This window comes from Coffea arabica, chromosome 2c, assembly GCF_036785885.1.
Source record: "Coffea arabica cultivar ET-39 chromosome 2c, Coffea Arabica ET-39 HiFi, whole genome shotgun sequence".
Classification (NCBI taxonomy): Eukaryota; Viridiplantae; Streptophyta; class Magnoliopsida; order Gentianales; family Rubiaceae; genus Coffea; species Coffea arabica.
The window spans coordinates 3,874,997-3,886,532 of NC_092312.1; the positions used below are offsets into that span (position 1 = coordinate 3,874,997).

General features: G+C 35.1%; 2 protein-coding genes across 2 annotated transcripts; one reads left to right on the plus strand and one right to left on the minus strand.

The window, feature by feature from the left end:
• Positions 1–291: 291 nt before the first annotated feature.
• Positions 292–1,900, plus strand: LOC113720567 (transcription factor MYBS3-like). The gene is made up of 2 exons (XM_027245330.2): positions 292–755; positions 1,557–1,900. The coding sequence occupies exons 1-2, from the start codon at positions 473–475 to the stop codon at positions 1,898–1,900; spliced, it is 627 nt and encodes a 208-aa protein (XP_027101131.2). The 5' UTR covers positions 292–472.
• A 3,722-nt stretch (positions 1,901–5,622) lies between these two features.
• On the minus strand, positions 5,623–9,230 carry LOC113725214 (ras-related protein RABD2a-like). The gene is made up of 8 exons (XM_027248242.2): positions 8,964–9,230; positions 8,034–8,106; positions 7,510–7,557; positions 7,375–7,422; positions 6,784–6,855; positions 6,537–6,692; positions 6,343–6,446; positions 5,623–5,922 (listed from the first exon to the last, which is right to left on the minus strand). The coding sequence occupies exons 1-8, from the start codon at positions 8,975–8,977 to the stop codon at positions 5,829–5,831; spliced, it is 609 nt and encodes a 202-aa protein (XP_027104043.1). The 5' UTR covers positions 8,978–9,230; the 3' UTR covers positions 5,623–5,828.
• Between the last annotated feature and the right edge of the window lie 2,306 nt (positions 9,231–11,536).

An 11,536-nucleotide genomic window follows, 5' to 3' on the forward strand; every position in this document is an offset into this window, starting at 1 on the left:
ATTAAAATTGATGTATGTTATATACAAGCTAAATGCTTTCATTTTGATTGTATGTCAACTGAAAATGGAAATGATCTAGAGACGAGTAACGATAATGCCGAGATTAGTAAAACTAATGAGGGGGGTTATGAGGTTCACACTAAATCCAGACTATGAGGGATTTATATAGCTCGTAAAACTAGAGGGGGTTATGTAAAAATTAGGTTTATCACAGGGGGTAAAGTATAATTTTCCCTACTATAAATTTAAGACCAGAGTACTTCGTCCTTGAAGCACCGAAATGGACTGGTTTATTTTTGCCTAGTCCCGTGTTAGCATTTAGCTAGGAATCTGATAGTCTTGTACCCAACCAAAAAGAAACCTGGTTCTATGGGACATCTTCTTCGTCTCCGATCACTTATCAGCACAGTTTTTTGTGGTAATATAAATAAAGCCATCATACAATTGTAGAGAGAAAAAGAGGGTCGGGGGAATGGTTAAAGCGTCGTTGAGGAGATGTTCCCATTGTGGGCACAATGGAAACTGCTCCAGAACATGCAATGGCAAAGGGATCAAATTATTTGGAGTAAAAATCAATGTGGTGGAAGATGATTATGCAAACCGGCAAAATGAATCGATTAGAAAGAGCAAAAGCATGGGAAATTTAGAGACATGCAATGGTGAATGCAACGTGCCCGATGATGCTGATGGTTATGTCTCTGATGGCCTCATTCACGAGTCATCTGGAGCCAAAACTGCCCGCGAAAGAAGGAAAGGTTTGTTATCTCCAGATATATGTACATCAAGAATACTACTACGTGTTTTACAATCTTGACCTGTATTCGAATGATCAAATTTCCTGACGGGATCGTGCAATATGGATCACCATCGTGGCTTATTTTCTGTTTTAAACGATTTGATGATCTATTCTCTATTAAGCTTTTGACTTTATCTTGAACCATCGTGTATTTAATCTATTTCTGCCCAATAACAGAAAGTGAGAATCTATGTCACCCGCCCGCCTCTTTATTCTTGGCCGGGTTTGAGTTGAGAAAGTTAGCAGTATCTTGTTGCTTCCAGTTTGAGTGCTGTTTATATTTTGTCACTTTTGATTGGTATCCTTTGATTGTCTTTTCAATGTTAAAACTTCTAGACAAAAACACTCCACTTACAATTTTTTTCTAGTGTCCTACGAAGTTCATGTACATCAGTTTTCACTTGGTTTTCTTGGCAACATCCGAGAGGTAGAATGGTGGATGATGAATTTGGTTTGCTTATTGGAGAATATCGTTTCCCAGATGTATATATTCTTTTCATGTTAGTGTAATCTACTCAGTTAGGAGATGTAGTAAACCACATTATTGAAAAACCGTGGCTCCCATGCATGACAGTGAGATGAAGGATTTGAAGGTACTCGACGTTGCACTTGAATTGGGAAAATAAGGAACAGATAAGTGGTCTTGTTGGCTGTTAGACAAATTAATTAGTACAGACTACAGAGTCTTCTATCTTGAAGGATCAAAAGTTAATTTGTCCAAATTTCTGGATGATTAAAACTCATTCAATCTGTCCATCAGGAAAGCCTTGGTCCGAGGAAGAACACCGATCTTTCCTACTCGGATTGGAAAAGCTTGGGAAAGGCGACTGGAAGGGAATTTCGAAAAACTTTGTCCACAGCAGGACTCCAACTCAAGTGGCTAGCCATGCACAGAAGTACTTTCTCAGACTGATGACAGCAACCGAGAGGAAGAAACGCCGATCAAGCGTGTTCGACATACCTCTTGACGAAATGGTGGGACTTCATCCTGTGCCAGAATTTTCATCTTTCCCTCCTCTTTTTTTTTTTTTTTTTTTTTTTTGGGTCTTTTGGGGTGGGGATACGTTACTATTATTATACACACAATTGATAGATAGCACTTGATAGTTTTGATTTGCACGCGCATGTTCGCAGGCTTCAACTTCTAAACTGCCCTCTGCTTCAAACTCCCATAATGCTCCTATTTCACCACAGGTAATTGAGTTGGTCAGGAAATGTCGATATAGAAGTATACACTTCCCTCCATTTTGTAGTGATATGATACCACCGCCCAGCTGTAAGTGTGTGAGATCAGCCTAACAAGTAAATACTAGCAGATTACAGACGATCTACCTCTGTGAAATGGATTTTAATAGACAAACATATAATTACTTCATGGTACTTACTTAAATGCATTATCTTTTCATCGTTTTCCAGGCAACCACCGCAGCAGCGCAGGTTAAAACCTGTGAAAGACCCCCACTTTCACCCAGGGCTGCAAGTCATGCTGTTTCTGACTTGCACCGTCCACGATACATGGTAATCAGAAAGGTTTTGTTGCTATCAATTTTAGTGAATGTATGTCGAAGGATAGCAGGTTTGGTAACTCTACCATGCATGTTTTCGAGAGATTTATGAATGTGAAGCCACATACGTTTTACAATTAAGAGGGGCATTTTGGATGACCTTCTGATTAGCTACAATATTTAAGTTTTCTTGGCTTGATTCATTATTTTTTATGCAGTTTGGTGTTCGCGATTATGGGCAGGGGCTTCCAGCTTGCACGCCGCCGCCAAATGCCTCATTTCTCCCCGTCTGGAACTTCTCGAATCAAAAGTTTGCCCCTTCTCCGACTACAGCTGCAAAATATACTCGTGGCCCTGCTGTAGCTCAACCACCCAGCGCTGCATTTTCGCGGTTTCCATCATATATTCCGCCCTTAACAGGCCCTGCAAATGAAGCAGCTATCAAGGATGGACTTGATCTCGGTGTTCAAGCTCTTACATTATAATTTGACAGCAGGACATAATAGGAATTCACTGGTGATAAAGAGAATGGAATGTAATGATTAGTCTTGTTGCCTCGTAAATTGAGCTTTTACTTTTCCTGCCGAAATTTCCATCGTGTTTTTGTTTCACGGAGAACATCATTTTCTCGACTTTACTTGCTTCACATTTTATTATTAGATCGTCAGTAACCTTTGCATATTTCCTCGACAGAGTAAAAAGAAGGCAGTAATACAACAAAGCTCTGACACCAGTTGAGTTTGTATACTGGAATGTTGAGTTGAGATTCTTAAAAATTTTCCTCTGGTGCTCGGTTGGCAAGAACCAAAGAATATTATTGTCTTGATGAGTGTTTTAGCTGACGCAATCCAACCAAAAAAAAAAAGGTTCAAGGTCCACGGAAACAGGGGAAGAAAAAAGGCGTTCGGGTATATGAATCAATCAAGAACGTACTACACAATTACACATTGACCTGACACAGCTTTATGTGATGCTGTACCTATAAAGCTCGTAAAGATGGGTTAATTACATTTACCTCTCTCCTGAGGTTTGATCATATTACCAATCAATCCCTGTAATTTATCCAAATAACGGTCTCACCCTTTGAATAATCAAACGTTTAACAAAAACCCCCTTAATGCCGAAAATACCCTTATTGAGGCCATGTTGGATTAAAAAAAGAACATATTTTTATTTTATTAACCCCAAAAAAATAGAAAAAAGTTTTTGCTTATTATTTTATAAAAATCATATCTTTGCTTGCATAAATAGTTTTGAATCAATAATTATTTTAAATCTTAAAAATGAATATTAAAAATTATATAAATTGAAAGAAAAATAAAAAAAGAAGAAATTATTTTAATTCCTGGAGTATGGTTCAAATTGAGAAAAACATGTCTTGTGCTCTCCGCAACATGCCTTAAACCACAAATTCGAACCATACTTGAGGATTTAAAATAATTGCTTCTTTTTTATTTTTCTTTTAATTTATTTAATTTTTAATATTCATTTTTAAGATTTAAAATAATTATTGATTCAAAACTATTTATGGAAGCAAAAATATGGTTTTTATAAAATAATAAGCAAAAAATTTTTTCTATTTTTTGGATTACTTCAGGGTTAATAAAATAAAAATATGTTCTTTTTTTAATGCAACATGGCTTCAATAAGGGCATTTTCGGCATTAAGGGGATTTTTGTTAAATGTTTGATCATTCAAAGGATGAGACCGTTATTTGGACAAATTACAGGGATTGATTGGTAATATGATCAAACCTTAGGGGAAGTAAATGTAATTAACCCCGTAAAGATTAGGGATAATTTCAGAAACCTCCCTTGAGGTTTCAAAAAATTTCACTTGGCTCCTCTTAGATTTAAGAAATTACACACACCTCCCTGGCATAGTAAAGTACCTTCACTTGGTAGACAATTCTCAATTTAAAGCAATAGATTTTTGCAAAACCCAAAAAAAATTCTATTTTTCTATCTCATTTATTTTTGCTCCTTTCTTTTCTAGTTAATATACTATTATATCCTTTTTTATTATCTTCAATTTTATGGATATTAGCAAACTGAAATTATAAAATTGATAGAAGGAGTAGATTATGTGTCAAATTAGAAGAAAATGAAAAAACTCTCACAGTAATAGAGAAATAATAGAGAAGAACCAAAAATATGAAATTTGTCATATTTTGCTTACTCTCAAAATTTTTTTTTGTAAAATGTCAGTAATTGCATGAGAATTTCTTTCATTGGATCAGAAATTTTTTGTTATGATTTTATTATAGATGAAGAATTTATCTCAACTTTTGAGATATTAATATTTTTAAGATTATAAGAGAGTTATAATGGTGGTTTTAGATTAGATAAGCTTATATTAAAATGGTATTTGGGTATTGAAATTTAATTTTGGGGTATAAAATTGGTTGTCAATGACGTGTGTGTATTTTTTGTATTTGTATTTTTATTTTTTCGCATGGCAAGCATCGATATTGTACATGCATAGTTACTTAGATTTGGAACTTACGGTTAAATGATTGCCAGAGATTCGGTTTGTGATTTGTGTAAAGTGTAGAAGAACATGATTGAATATACTATGTTTTTCTTTATGCTCTGTTTGGATCCTTCAATTTTTCAAAAAACAAATTTTTCAAATACTATAAAAATTTTAAAAAAGTACTCTAAAAGGCATTCTAAAAAGTAATCTAATTTTTTAATGTTTAAAAAATATATCAAAATATAGTTTAAAAACTCTACTACTCTTAAATATTTCAAAATATTTTCTAAAAATATCCTAAAATATACTTTAAAAACTCTGTTACAGTTAAATATTTCAAAAATACCCTCCAAAAATAACTAATCCAAACGTGGAAAAGGACAATTTAGGATTTTTGAGAGAAAATCTAGCTTATTGAACCAATATTGTTATACAAATAGTAAAATACGAGAGATATATGTAATTTTTAAAATTTGAGAGGAGCTCTTTGCAATTATTAAAAACCTTAGGGGAGGTTTGTGAAATTATCCCTAAAGATTGCATATTTGTTGTAGGCTTGACGCATCAGCATGGGGACGTGTGAACTAAACATGAATTGACGGCCAAAGACGTATAGGGTGTTTACATGTTACAAGGTTGCCATGTAGTTAACCATTTAGCCACTTCACAAACCATTACATGCCAATTTACTTCATTATTGGCTCAGTCAAGATGAAGTACAAAAAACTTCTCCAATATTTTATCCAAACTTAGCCCCACGATGGAACTGCTTGGTAAAGCAGCCAGGAATAGATCGAAGATAGAGCAACACTGCTATGCGTGGACGCATCTCGAGGGAAAAAACAGTGGAACAGCAAAAAATTTGTTATCAATCCAACAAATCCAATACAATGGTTAAGTTGGACACTACAAAATCCAATCCATTTGAAAGAATAGAACTTGAGTAGCTTATATATAAAATAACTACGACAGGGACCAACAATTGGCATCGCAGGTGACAAGCCTCCTTAGCAGGATATGACTGAGATATTGTTCAAGAACCGGGTTGCTCACTAAGAACAGCATCCACTCTTTTGGTTTACCGGTTGGCCCTTTATCTGAACTGTAGGAGGCCTTGCAGTGTTTGCAGAAGGTTGACTCGCCATCCTGCAGGAAAAAAAAGAAAAACATCCAGGAAAAGATTTTAGCATATCTGGATTAAGGTGAATGCAACAGATATAATAAGGATAAAAAAATATTAGAAACCAACACTTTGGAACACCCACAAAACAATATCCAAGAATTTGAACTTCCTGACAGACCATGTTAATAGACAGTAGAAAGGAAGACAAGGGCAGGAAGGCCAGATAATCCAACATAGTGGTCAAATATTAACAAGAAGAAGAAGAGGAAAATGTAATAAGAAGAAGAAGGCGTAATTTAGTTGACTGTAATCATGTGAGTAAAAAACTTTTGAACAATGACAATTACTTAAATTCACTTGTAACATTACTTGTAGGGTAATACCCATTACACGAGTAAACAGACAGTATACAAACAAAAACAGAGTACAAGAAAATAAATTACCTATTCTTGATGTCAGCTGCCATAACCATGAAAGCTTGCTCGACATTACTGGCATTCTTTGCACTGGTCTCCATGAAAGGAATGCCAATTTCGTCCGCAAAAGCCTTTTAGGAACAGCAAGAATGCAGGTCCCTCAACGAGCATGCACCCGAAAAAAAAAAAACAGAGAGAGAGAGAGGGAAGAAGATTTCTACCTTGGCTGTATCATAAGACACAGCTCTGTTATCAGCCAGGTCAGACTTGTTTCCAACCAGCAGCTTGTTTACATTTTCACTTGCATAACGATCTATTTCGTTTAACCATTGCTTGACATTATTAAAGCTCTCTTGATCAGTTATATCATACACTATCTACATAGTTGCCAATACATCAGGTAACAAGTTAGTAAAAATACATAAACTCAACCAGCTGAATTATAAGAAAGAATCTTAAATTACGCACTATGATGCCGTGTGCCCCACGGTAGTAGCTACTAGTTATTGTTCTAAAACGCTCTTGTCCAGCTGTATCCCACTGCATGCACCAGACAAAGATTTAAAAAAAGATGTGAATGCATTCAAACATTTATTCAAAGACTGATAAAAGAAGAATATTGCAAGTTATCTTCTGAAATACATTTTTTATCATTCCAAGATACAGAAAAACCCAATGTGTGCAATGTAAGTGCCATCCTATGTGAGAAATGAAAATTAACATTTTCGAGATAAAACACCCAACCACATGATATTAGGTCCATTGCACCGCAGGCTCTTGAAAAGCAAGGTATACGAAACCTTAACCTTTGAAGCAGGGAAGCGATTTAAAAGCATCAATCAAGGAATCACTACTCAGGTCAAGGAAAACTAACCTTACCATTTTTCTAAAAGAGTATGGACACAAAAGTCAAAAAATAGACAAGGACTAGGCAGCTTAAATGGCAGCTGAAAAGTGGAAGCACGAAGAAGAAAAGGATGGACAAAATGTAATGCTAAAAAGCTTTCTGCAGCACAGATAAACTAATATACATAAAGGGTAGATAACAGAGTGCCTTACAATTTGAAGTTTAATGGTCTTCCCTTCTTGCTCCACAGTTCGTATTTTCTGCCAACAGTGTAAAGAAAGCAGCAATTAGAGCAGTGTCATAAGGTAAGAGAAGAGTTTACCACTGCATGAATTATGCAATCTTACAAAATCAACACCAATTGTGCTGATGTAGCTATCCAAGTATGAATCGTCCTGCACACATAAAGAAAGCCAAGCAAATGAATGTTCGTATATTGACAGGTTCATTCAATGTCAAAGGCATAGAAGATTAACTTATAAAAAGCCCTAAAATAATTCAGCTGTGCAGGTTTAAAAAGTGAACAATACATTCAATACTTCTTATCACATATCAATGTCTAGCGAGAAGTCATTCTTCAATTAAATGTTCAAACATGGAGAGTTATCAAACACACCAATAGGAAAGTCAACCACTATGGTGATATGAAGCCAATTTAGCAAGAAGAGAAATCCATAATTCATTTTTATTAATGTGAATTAGCTCCTCTTAACTAAGATTGCCACAATTTGTTATCAACAGTTAGTAGTTGATAGTTCTTGGTCAAGGAGCACATACTTTTCCAGAATTAACCAAGAACTGCCTTGCCAAATGAAGGGCACGAGGAGGATAGAATGGATACAACAAAGAATATGAGAAGCAAGAAGCTAACCGCAAATCTCAGAAGAAGACAAGATTTGCCAACACCTGAATCTCCAATTAACAGAAGCTTGAACAGGTAATCACTGCAACAGAAATTAGTGCGGAATGAGTACCAATTTTTCGTCTTCAGATCATAGAATTTCAAGTAATAGTTCAAAAGGAGGAGACTGCTCTCCTCCTCAAAAATCTTAGGTAAAAACAAAGCCAATGAAACCAGGTGGTAATGCAACAAAAATGAACAGAACATTCCAAACATGAATCCCACACTTATTCAACATGATCCAAAAGATATCAAGAAAGCTAGAAGAATGCTAATGGATAGGCAAAAAACTTTTTTTTTTTTTGGCAAATTACGGAGAAAAGCTTTAAAATAAACGAAAAATTAAATTTGGACCTACTGACAAGAACTCCCAGAGTCCACACTCCAAACAGACAAACTACACTAAAATAGGTTTTGGCCAGCAGATAATCCCAAAATCATCGGGAGACCTTGTCTAAGAACTCGCAATTTTTAGGATGAAAAACATGAAAAAGAAACAAGAAACACCTCCAATCAGCTCAACTCCAAGAAGGGAGGTTAGTCGGGTTTAGGAAAGTCACGGCATTCGGATTTATGAATATTTTTTAATGCAAGGCATCAAAGCCTTACATCTGCCACAACTAGTGCAGTAGTTGTAGTAGGAAAACTGTTGACATGAACGAAACAATTGATAAATGTATAGCTGAGAACAATCATTCCATCAAGGATCTGAAACACGAGATGATTTTCAAAACTTGAAGTGCATGATTGTAAACAAAGCTAAATCTGGCACGAAAATGCAGACTCAATAAAATTCAAAACCACAATAATAATGAATCAAGCCAAGATAAAATGAAATATGCAAACCCTATAAATTACTCAAAGAGTGTAGAAACAGAGAGACAAGATCGGGTGACTCACTATTCAGGATTCATGATTTAAAAGCGGATTGCGCCTGTCGATCCAAACTTTTGGAGCCGGAAGTTTGGGCGGCTAGAGTAGCTGACCGACCGAAGGAACCGCAGAGCCCGGGAACGATGGATTTTCAGGAGAATGGGATCGAAGGGGATGATTACTTGTCGGATATTTATATGCACCGACAGGGAAGTTCTCTCTTATGTTAGCTTCGAAAGGCGTCTCCTTCCGGGGTTCTTTAAACTTATAATAAGGACCACCCATTCGCGCAGTACTTGCATCCCGTCATTTTGTTTCAGATTTGTACATTCAATAATATTTTTGGGAATTATAAATCATGAATAAAGGGATTCGATGTTGGAAACGTCATTCTAACAGGGCATTGGGTATTTCTTATCCAGGTAGATAGTTGATTAAAAATTTCTTATCCATCATATCGAAAATGTCTTATTTTTTATTTTGAAATGTTTCAAAACATTTATCCTATTAAGAAAATCAAAACACCTTTTGATCTTTTTTTTTTTTTTCTAATATAGCCCCTCTATCTAATCACATGCAAGTTACCGTTCAAATTCAAAATTTAATTTTATAGGGATAAAGTTAAAAAATATATATAAATATCGCGATCAAACTATTATTTTTAAAAAGTTAAATTCCTAAAACAGGATCTAATAATTGGGACAGAGGGAATATTGTAATTCATTTGGGCTTAGCTTGGGTATGGTGAATAGGAATCCATTGGAATGGATTTCAGGTAGATGTAAAACTAATTTTAATACAGTTTGATTAACAGGTGATCATTAAGCATTCAATAATAAAAGGAATTAAGATGTTTGGTTTTTTGAAAAAAGTGCCATTAAGAGGAATTCAGATGTTTGTTATAAGTGTGCTATAATTGACATTAATAAGATGTAAATAAAATGGAATAATTGACAATCCAAACACACTTATTTGCCAATTAATCGTGCAATCGTTTGTCCATAAGATCGATAGATATTTATCTTTTGTCTATGACTTCATTCACATTAGGCGGAACTTCATTATCAACCTTTTAGAGTGGTGCATAATCTTAAATCTCATTTCGTATATTCCTAACCAACAAATAAATCGCTAAAAGTAAGTTAATGCCACCTTTGCAACCCATAATAAAGGTATTTTGATAGTTCGTACATTAAACTTTTATTAATCCGTACTTAAATTTCTTTGACCTGTCACTTTGAGCCAATGGATATTTAATTGCTATTCTCTTCATAGAATTTGAGGCAAATGAAAATCACTCTAGTCTCATTTAATGACATGTAATAAACCCACTTAATATAATAGAATTTAATAGATTTTAATAACTCATTTAATCGAATTTGTGTGTAGTTATACAAATTTAGCTCAATAATTAGCACTCGCATGGTAATACGATCCAACCGGCAAACTAGAGAGATTTAGGTAGTGAATCGTCATATATATATATATATATATATATATATATATATATGTATAGAAGTTGTAACTCTAGTGATATTTCCTTGGATATTTTTGTGCATTCTTTTGGACTTGAAAACGTAGGCGTAACCTACAAAAAATGTATCTGGTTGGCAGAAGGCAGGGCCCAATGAAAGTCCCAAAAAAAGCCAACTAAAGAACCACAAACATTTAAATAACTTTTCGTAGATGCTGATCAATGAATATAAATAGCTGGGAAAAACAAGATAGATCAAACCGAAATTTTGGGATGGCGTTTTTTTCAAGAAAATATTCTGAGAAATGGTAGGCAAAGAAATTAGTATTTGAAAAAGGCTGAAGAGCATCGTCGTCATGGTCATGCCTTCCCGAAAATAGAAGCTTTGCGAAGGCCATCTTGTTTTGTTGAATCCAGATCTGCCAACTCTACGGGTAAATTTGCCGTTTGAGTACCATCGCTATCTACGTCGCCTTGGATTGTCAATCCTTCGATTTTTGCCGCACCAGAATTACCTTTCGTTTGCAGGTTAATATCTGCCTTGCACACAATGGTTCAGTCAGTGCATTTGCAATCAGAAATTTAGTTTAAAAAACAAACGAATTTGTTGTTTGTAAACCAATATTTGGTTCCTGATTTACAGCCAATACTACAATCAGAGGAATGATGCCCCAACCGATAGCTTCTTAGCAAAAGTTGGCCAATCCTTCTCTAACTAAAAATCTGTTAATTTCCTCTAATCACACAACTTTTTGATATGGAGAATCTTTTGAGACAGGATGCGACTGAATGAGTTCTAATCTACAATTCAATTATAGGAACTCATGAGTTCTAATCTACAATTCAATTATAGAAACTCCATATAAACTACTGTAAATTAACTAACTTCCTCTGAAGGAGTTGGCCACCACATGTATTGTGGAGTAGGAAATCGAGGGTTCGATCAATATGGCACCTTACTTTCAATCAATAATATGCTACTATACGTAACTTTTTTTAAATTCATACGAATATGTGGTATACTCGTATGTTATGCACTCGTGTGATCCGATGACGGTTCACTTTTCATCGATTCTCTCGACTCAGCTAGGCCACCCCTAGAGTAGGTTAGACTAGATATGCCGTT

Excerpts from the sequence above, each read along its gene's own strand:
- LOC113720567 (XM_027245330.2), top strand. The coding sequence starts at position 473 with ATGGTTAAAGCGTCGTTGAGGAGATGTTCCCATTGTGGGCACAATGGA. Across the intron at positions 756-1,556 it reads TGCCCGCGAAAGAAGGAAAG|GAAAGCCTTGGTCCGAGGAA; the intron begins GTTTGTTATCTC and ends TCTGTCCATCAG.
- LOC113725214 (XM_027248242.2), bottom strand. Across the intron at positions 7,423-7,509 it reads GCACAATTGGTGTTGATTTT|AAAATACGAACTGTGGAGCA; the intron begins GTAAGATTGCAT and ends CACTGTTGGCAG. Across the intron at positions 5,923-6,342 it reads GCAGCTGACATCAAGAATAG|GATGGCGAGTCAACCTTCTG; the intron begins GTAATTTATTTT and ends TTTTTCCTGCAG.